The 8,867-nt window shown below is 41.1% G+C and overlaps 1 protein-coding gene across 4 annotated transcripts in view; it reads left to right on the top strand.

Moving 5' to 3' along the window:
- col12a1a (collagen, type XII, alpha 1a) overlaps positions 1-8,604 on the top strand; it is a 56,958-nt gene extending 48,354 nt beyond the window's left edge. For 3 of the 4 annotated variants that reach the window (XM_034858094.1, XM_034858095.1, XM_034858097.1), the window contains 13 exons: positions 167-253; positions 704-757; positions 1,112-1,207; positions 1,558-1,611; positions 2,514-2,567; positions 2,882-2,935; positions 3,636-3,707; positions 3,813-3,848; positions 3,949-4,015; positions 4,111-4,293; positions 4,616-4,693; positions 5,778-5,948; positions 7,690-8,604. In XM_034858094.1, the coding sequence (XP_034713985.1) occupies positions 167-253; positions 704-757; positions 1,112-1,207; positions 1,558-1,611; positions 2,514-2,567; positions 2,882-2,935; positions 3,636-3,707; positions 3,813-3,848; positions 3,949-4,015; positions 4,111-4,293; positions 4,616-4,693; positions 5,778-5,948; positions 7,690-7,838 (1,155 nt within the window). In that variant the 3' untranslated portion in view covers positions 7,839-8,604. Of the gene's footprint in view, positions 1-166; positions 254-703; positions 758-1,111; positions 1,208-1,557; positions 1,612-2,513; positions 2,568-2,881; positions 2,936-3,635; positions 3,708-3,812; positions 3,849-3,948; positions 4,016-4,110; positions 4,294-4,615; positions 4,694-5,777; positions 5,949-6,840 lie in introns of all 4 variants that reach the window. The other variant, XM_034858096.1, reaches the window with a different exon arrangement.
- Positions 8,605-8,867: the final 263 nt, after the last annotated feature.

Genomic DNA, 8,867 nt, shown 5'->3' with positions numbered 1-8,867 from the left:
GGCCACCAAACATGACGTTTCACAAGAACACAAGAACACAAGTCCATAGAAGAACACATATTGAGAAACGCCCATGGTTTCAATTATCAGTGGGCGGATGTGAAATGTATGTGTGCATTTATTTTCATGCTTCTCTAATTTCTTCATCTTCTGTCTTTGTTTTCAGAGAGATGAGGCCAAGTGTCCATCCCTTCCCCACTCTTGCACATGCACACAGGACAGCATTGGCCCTCAGGGGCCTCCTGGACCTTCGGTAAACATTCCCGCGATTATCATTCCTTGTCTGCTGTCCTCTATCTTCACCTCCTTCATCTCTGTCGGTTTTGATAATGATGATGATAATGCCATACGTTTGTCTGCTAGAGTTGCAATGAATGTGCAGCTATAATGAGCTATGTGACATTTTCCTGCCATACAGTTTGAACTTCAGTAGACTGAGAATGTCCTTCGCATCAGTGGTATTTTGTTTTCCTTCGGAAAGAGCAGATGAGTATGAGGACCAGTAGCATGCTAAGAACTGTGGGCTCAGAAGGAAGTGTCAAAAGATAAATGCCTGTCGGAAAAACAACAGTGAAAAAAGTATTAAGGAGACGTCTGGAATATGTGTGCTTGGTAACTTCACTAAGCCCCTCTGTGGATTTGGGGATTTTAGAATCTGCTCCTGTTATGCTCACTCTCTGTTTGCGGCTCCTTGCTTTTCCAGGGCAGCCCAGGTTCTAAAGGACCACGAGGAGATAGAGGACAACCCGGCAACCCTGTGAGTACAGCCTTACATCAATAAGCACATCTTTTTTGACAGCTTTTGAATTTGTAACTTAATAAATTGAACCAGTTTATAGCCAATGAAGCTTGCTGACATGATCAGTACTGCTAAATCCACACGCTTCTCACTGCCATTGCTCTTAGAAGCTATTACTGCTACAGCCTTATGTTGGCTTACTCCAGTAGGCAAAGCAAGTTGCACACATCTGACTTTGGTTACCAATTGTAGACTATATTTTTGTCACATACCCATTTCCCCCGTTGATGTTGGTTTTGTACAATACAAAGTCTGATTAGCGTTGTTCTTTTGGATGAAACAAATTTGCTTTTTGTCCGGGTAATGCTGTAGGGTCCAATGGGTCCACGCGGTGAGTCAGGACCCCCAGGTTCGATGGGACCACCGGGTCCACAGGGCCCTAACGGACTGTCTTTACCTGGAGAACCTGTAAGTTAACCTACATTCCAAAAGTCCAGCCAAGAAAGAGAATTGTGGGATATGGAGTTTAATGTTTATGACAGACACCATCACAAATGATTAGAGCTCATGCTGATAGAAAAGTATAGTTTTTGTGTCTTTGGTGCAGATCCATCAGTGAGTGGGATTTACAGCTGTCAAAAAAGTCAAAACACATTACACTCCAATCTACCTCTATCCAGCTAGCCTGCTACTTTTATTTTCTTACCTGCAGATGTTCTTGTCAAAACACGGAATCAATCATAATCACAAACTAAAAAAGATAAAACAAAGGCTAAAGCTTTGTGCAAATCTCGTTTTTTTCCCTCCTCAACCTTCAGGGTCGCCAAGGACCAAAGGGAGATTCTGGAGACCAGGGCAAGGCTGGCCTGCAAGTAAGTACTCCCCCTCTCATTTTGTGGTTTATGAACAGGAAACAGGAGACTACCCATAGAGAGCAGCGTTGCTACTGGAGCCTGGATTAGGTCCACATGTTGAGATTGAAACCACACTCAGAGTGGGAGGTTTACCATGCCATCCTTAGGGAGAGGCAGACTCTCGAATCAGCCTCCTGATTGACAAACAGTAGAAGGCCAGTGATGCAGTTAAATTATTATGGAGCGCAGAGTAGACTCCTGTTACCAAAGGGGAAAAAGGGAATGGAACATGTTCTTCCCCAGCCTTGTAATTGAAGACGACCGTGACCTGGTAAAGACTTAGTGTGTCTGAAGTTTGAGCAATTGACTTACAGTAGATGTCATTCTGTTGACATGTTGGATGAAAGTGAAAGTCAAATAAAACCAGACTCACCCTTACCATAACATTCAAAGTTCAAAGTTCTGTGGGGTTATTGACATAACTGCTCTATCAAGTCAGAAGCAGATTCTAATTTTAGCTTAAACTGATTTTACAGTACAGGGTATTTTTAAGTGGGCTGGCATTACATGGCTATTTCTTGGCTGAGCAAAGCATTCATTCATCCAGCTGAGGTCATTCAGCCAACTCTCACCATCCAACTGGAGAGGAGCAAGTCCAGTTCTTTTGATCTTCAGGACTTATTGGCCACATTGTCTTTACACAGTAAAGCTTATTACTGTATAACAGCACTGTCTACTCAGATTTCTGGTACAAGTTTTAGTTTTTAGCAACAAAAAGATAGGTTATGTTTGGCTAAAGAACTGGGAAACTGCACAATTTTAGTCAGTAAATTATAGTTCAACAAATGCATTAGGGAGCTGTATAAATGTGTTGTTCCTGATCATTAGCATTTGATTAAGTGTATCTGCTTTTTTCCCAGGGTCCTCCCGGGCAACGTGGTCCTCTGGGCCCCGTTGGACCAAGCGGAGCGCGGGTAAGATCTAACTCCAGGTGTGCTTAGTATTCACACAGTGTTTAAAGCCTACAAACGGATCCAAGACTTAGTTAAGCACATGTTTTGAATATGATCATTTAGCTCAGCGTGTAGAGAAGTAACCGTTTTTTGCTGTCGTGCTGCATGTTCTCACTTGTATTAGCCAAAATAATTGAGCCACTAGTTTATAAATAAAATTTAAAAAGACAAACTCGAGGCTGAAACCAATATAAAGTCATGACATTGATGTATTGCATGAATGGGTTCTCAAGTGTGTTGTAACCCATGTGTGATTGTATGTTGTTTCTACATAGGGGCCACCAGGAAAGGAGGGACCATCTGGACCCAGAGGCCCATCAGGCCCCATGGTGAGTGAGTGTGTGTTTGTGTGTTTGTGTGTGTTTGTTTGTGTGTGTGTGTGTGTGTATATGTGTGTGTGTGTGTGTGTGTGTGTGTGTGTTTGTTTCTGTGTCTTAGTGTTTTGCAGAAAGGAACAAAACAAATATTCCTTGGAGCGTGCCTTCTTTCCCGATATATCCGTAACAATCACTCCTCTGGCTCCACAGATGCACTCTGCTGGAACAGCACATTAAAAAAAGCAGACTGTAGTCTGTAAGCCCCTCCACTTTTACGTGGATGGTGCATGCCTCTCATTTTCTTCTTCTGTGGTTTGGGGAGGTCTGAATCTACTTAATCCAGCCATCATGCCAACAGGAAACATGCCAGTGTAGAATTTACACGCACTATACCATCCTGAGTGCTCCAAGACCCATTAGCAGTGCCTGGTGGCAGATGTGTGCGCGTGTGTGTGCGCGTGTGTGTGCTTGCGAGCACGTGTGCGTGCATGCGTTTAATATCCCGGTTGGCTGTTCATGTGTGTGTTTCCATCACCTCTTTAGTGTTCTTGGCCGCTGGTGTCACACGCCACCTCCCACTGCATTTGTCAAAGCATAGATCTCAATGTAAAGCTTGTTAACCAACTGTTAACAGGGGGCAGAAGTTAAACGTTGCAATTATGTTTACTCTGCAGTACTTTGAAATAAACAATTCTCTTTCTGTGTTCTTCAGGGAAACCCTGGAAATCCAGGTGTACCAGGAATGACTGGAAAACCAGGGAAACAAGGAGACACAGGAAACCCAGTATGTACCAAATACCAGGGCACAAATAATTGTCCCATAGCGATGTTTAGGAGAGGGCGGGAACAAGGTTGTTCCTTCTTTTAACACTGTTCTTCTCGTTAACAGGGGGCTGTTGGTCCTAAAGGAGAGAAAGGAGAGAGAGTATGTATTATGTTTTATGAAATTACCATATACCAATTATAATACATCACCAATGAGAAAAGCAATGTCATCTCTTTATGAAAATGTCTTTGTTTCCCAGGGAGACTTTGCGTCCCAGAACATGATGCGCTCCATTGCCAGACAAGTTTGTGAACAGCTTGTGAACAGTGAGCAAAATGTTTCTTTATTTGAAAGGGAATTTTTAAGCCGTTAAAGCAAAAATCAAATCAGATTCTCAACTGATTTTGTTCTTCGCTTGCAGGTCAGATGAGCAGAGTTGACATGATGCTCAACCAGATTCCTTCTGGTTATCGTAGCAACACTCCAGGGCCAGCCGGCCCTCCCGGCCCTCCTGGCAACCAGGGACCCCGCGGAGAGCCTGGACAAAGTGGTCGAACTGGTTTCCCTGGAAATCCAGGTCCACCTGGAAGTCCAGGAGAAAGAGGTAATTTCTCGCTCATCTTAATTCTAAATGTTTGTTAGTGTTACAAAGCAGCAAGCAGGGAATAATAAGCAAATGATGAGCAATGATTTAATGAAGGTCAAGGTGATATAGACTCTGTAGACTCTAAGGTTGGTCAAACATTAGTGGAATAACACTGTAACTGAATTACCTTGTGTAGTCTACACTATTGAAGTTAGCATTACAAAACATTATTCAATCCTGAATCTCCTTTTTTTACTTAATCCCAGATGTTGGTGATTTTTGCGAAAACAACTTTATTTGTGTGAAAGTGATTTCACTCTCTTTTCTGTGGTTTATGTAGGTTTGGCAGGAGAAAAGGGAGAGAGAGGATCTCCAGGAACTGGCATCAGAGGACAAAGAGGTCCCAATGGGCCCCCAGGTAATGGTTATAAATAATCAATTTTTATTAACTCTCCCATTACAATGAGCGACCACATTTTGTGTTAAGCATAGTTTTGCAGACACACTGCTGATCTCACTCTGTTCTTGTACAATGTAATAGTTACACTAAAACACAGTTTCAGGGAGGTTTTTTTTTATTCACCTTTTGTGGACATTTCTAGGACACAGTACTCCCGTTGGTCCAATTACAATGACCAAGCAGAGGCCAGAATTTACCTCCGTATTTGTGTCTCAGGCACCTTCGTTTGGGCAGCTGCAATGCATAAATTCTTTGGAAGGACTCCAAACATATTCACAATTCTTTCCTTTCTTAAGGATTTATGTCTTGTGTATATTGAGCTTCTCCAAACACTGTGCACATGTGAAATATCATACAATAAATGGAGGGTATTTACGTTCATCATTAAGGAGAGAATTTCTGTCTGGAGTTTAGACAATCTTCAGTTCATCTTCAGACATGGTCATGAAGCATTTGATAGCAAATGTTTTCTCTAACAAGCTCACAAGTATAGAAGATTTCCTTTACCAAGGGAATTTATTGCAAACAACAGGAACCGTCTGTTGATATCGACCCCACAACATCAAACACTGATAGGTCTGTTTCTGAGAATGAAGTGAGAAACAACCAGTGGGAGGAGGTCCACACTGATGACTCACTCTGTGTGTGTGTGTGTGTGTGTGTGTGTGTGTGTGTGTGTGTGTGTGTGTGTGTGTGTGTATGTATGAGAATAATGATTGTTGTACAATGAGCTTTCTTCAGTGGCTTCATTGACAACACATGGGCTCACTTAAGTTAGTAAGAGAAAAAGAGAGGGGGGAAAATTCCATCCTGAATTTTTACAGTCTAGACAGACGGGGCTGGGGGGTAACTCCACACAGACTTTTCTTTTTTCTTCGTCAAGCTTTTTAATTGACCCATTGAAAATTTTAAATTACAGAGTTGCAGCCCCGTGCTACCCCGACCATTTCCACTGAACATTTACGGATGATGTCAGTGGTTTTTTTTGCTGAGCTCCAGATAATTTTCAAACTGGCCTTCCTCACCTTTCTCTCCTTTGCAGGGCCTCCAGGAGAGTCAAGAACGGGACCCCCAGGAGCTTCTGGCTCCCCTGGGCCTAGTGGCCCCCCAGGGCGCCAGGGTACTCCAGGTGTGAGGGGACCATCAGGACCCCCTGGATATTGCGACTCCTCTCAGTGTGTTGGCATTCCTTACAATGGACAAGGATACACAGGTACAGTCAACACTGTCTAGGTCCTGCATGGTACATTACATAATAGATTAAGTGCATGCAATCTCAGTTCACTACTTCTTTCATTGATCAGACGTGGAGATGTGAATGTAAGTGTTCAAGAGTATTGATTTTTGAAAGCTCGACCCGGAGGACCCAGAAAGCTGTTATACAGTACCTGTTTTCCATAAAAGGTTCAACTGAGCATTTGCGGAGCCCCACCCACGCAGCATAAAAATGATAACTGAGGCAGATTTACCATCACAATTCTTAGTCATTTTTGAAACAATAGGTATTTTATTTCAGACAGAGGTAGACAAAAGAAGGTTTCTTATTTTTAGGCCGAGAACATTGATTCTTCTGACGGACAGGTCTGCCTTGTTTAGTTAACATGGCTAAGTATGGCAAACTCTTTTCCAATGAAAATAGGTAACACTAGCTCCAAAAGTCGCTAAATGTTGCCAGTTGACGTTGAGCGCTCATTTGCATTTTGGTGATGTCATCAGGTACAATTTGCATAAAGCTTAGTGGCTGTGTTGGCTGACTCCCTGCTGCTTGTGGCGCAAGCGCATGCATGGAAGGGAATACATACAACATAATATATTCCGCTTTTTAGAATTAAAATCGCCAAGAAGGTCTGAAAAGTCACTAAATCTAGTGAGACAGTTGTTAATTAGGCAACACTATTTGCTACTGTAAACTAGATTAAGACAATCTGTTCAGGGAGGGGTTTGTTCAGTAAGGAGCCACTGTGTTTCAACACCTCCATACATTTGTACCATTTTAAAACTGGTATGTAAAGTATTCTAGCTAATGATGACTTACATTAAATCAAAAAAGATGTTTGTAACTTTGTTCCACAGAGAAAACTCACACCCTCTTTAACTGTTTGCAGGTTTGGCATAGTAAACCTTCTAAGTCAACTGTGCCACTGTTTCTGAGATGATTGCTCATTTGCTATGGGGCATGTAAGGATAATCACCATGGACATAATTATTGAACACTAAACACAAAAAAACTGAACGGTGCGGACTGGCACTAACATCATCTCACAGCTACACGTTACAGTGATGGCAACCTGCTGGCCTGTTTGCATCTTGAACCATAAACCGTTGGGAAAGAAAACAAAACAGAGACTGCATTTCTACAAAGGAAGGAGCATGTACAAATACCACCCAAAACAACTACTAACAAAGAGGATTTCATAACATCAACAATGTTAATCTAGAGGTGATATGTGTAAATAAAACTAATTGTTTGTGCTTTGTAAATGATTGTATGAACCAGGACATTTCTCTAAAAATCAAGTTAACATCTGTATTGAGCTTGTGCCACATAACCCTCTGCTTACTTACCACCAGCATAACCTTTGTTCACAACGCCTAACGTGACTTAGACAGCTTTAGTCCAGACTGAGGCATGTTCCATTTGTTCCATTTTAATCTTCATGTCCCTTGTGTACGTCGGCCAAACAGTGCCAAATGTAGCTCCCCTGCCATTTCCATGTGTTCTTTGTAGTATGAGCTGGTTATTTTACTATGTCTTATTATCCAAAAGCTTGATGGATTTGATCATCACCGCATTTGGAATAGTTTTTTTTATGTAAGTTGTATGGTACTTTCTAGGAAGATCTAGTATGACACAAGGTATTTGTTTGAAATTCCAAAGTACAATATAATTTAAATTGCATGTGAAAAGAAGAAGAAACCCTATTTTTAATTGGCCGTCCCGCCTATTTTTCTAGCCAACCACTTCCAGCCTGCACCTGAGGTAGAGTCTATACCTGTGGAGCCAGCTGGAGAGTTTGAGGCAATACAATCACCCAGTTACTCACGAATCCAACGAGGAAAGAGATCGCTACCACAAGACAATACAGAAACACTAGCATCATAGCTACAATAAGGAGTTCTCAGAAAGTGTAATATTGAACTAACTTCCATTATCATGTATGTGAAGATGAAGTGATTCTTTGAACAAAACTATTACTTATATGGGTTTGATACCCCTGGCTATATTGAACATATATTTTTTGACATGAGAAAGTTCAGCAAGATGAATACAAACCTACATGTTAGTTCACTACAAACCTGTGTGCTTGCTAACTGTTCCCTTTCAGTGTCTGCTTGTAATATAACTGCAAGTGTTTATCGGACTCCAATGTGTAATGCACTAATCATGTGAAAACCAGCAGAAAGTATGTCGAAGAAAGTATAGTGTGTACTGTATTTTTAAACACTTTCAGACTATCCATGTTGTGTTTGTCAAACTTCAGTATGTAAGACGGTTTCGGACACTCCCAACGGTTAAAAAATAAGGACAATTAGTTCTCCAAAGATGTGTTCATTGTGATGTTTTGTTAGGCCTTTAAACCAAATGATAATCTGATTATTGTAACAAACAAAACTTTTTTTAATTTTAATTTTGTTTTGTTACCAAAGGTGGAATTGCATGTTTGTGTTGTATATTTACCTAGGATTTCTAAGTCAGAATATAGTTGTTGTTTTCTATCAATGCAGTTTGGATTTGGTTGCAAGACTATGGACATAGAATTGCTTTGCTCATGTTTTAACTGCAAATTTTGTGAATTCCACACAGCCTTATTTTCTTATTTATTTCTGAAACAGAAGAGGCATTTTTCAATAAAACTACTGAAAATGTAGCATTTGTTTCAGCTTTCCAGTCATTTTGCCTCTTGTTGTTAATTCTTCAAACAGAACTCACTTCTCACAGCATCTCTCACAGTAACATCGCCTGACACAACTCGCAACCTTCTTTCTTTCTTCCTTTTTAAACTAAACGCCTCCAGACAAAAAATAGTTTATTTGATCTTGAGTGACAAAACAGTTTCTTCAAAACATTAGGCCTAGAGAAATATGCTTTGAAGTCTATTTATTTTGACAGCTAAAGATATTTTGCGCCATC

The sequence above is a fragment of the Etheostoma cragini genome, chromosome 20 (assembly GCF_013103735.1).
Source record: "Etheostoma cragini isolate CJK2018 chromosome 20, CSU_Ecrag_1.0, whole genome shotgun sequence".
NCBI classification, from domain to species: domain Eukaryota; kingdom Metazoa; phylum Chordata; class Actinopteri; order Perciformes; family Percidae; genus Etheostoma; species Etheostoma cragini.
The sequence above is the reverse complement of the archived record's forward strand: the minus strand, read 5'-3'. Positions and strand labels throughout refer to the sequence as shown.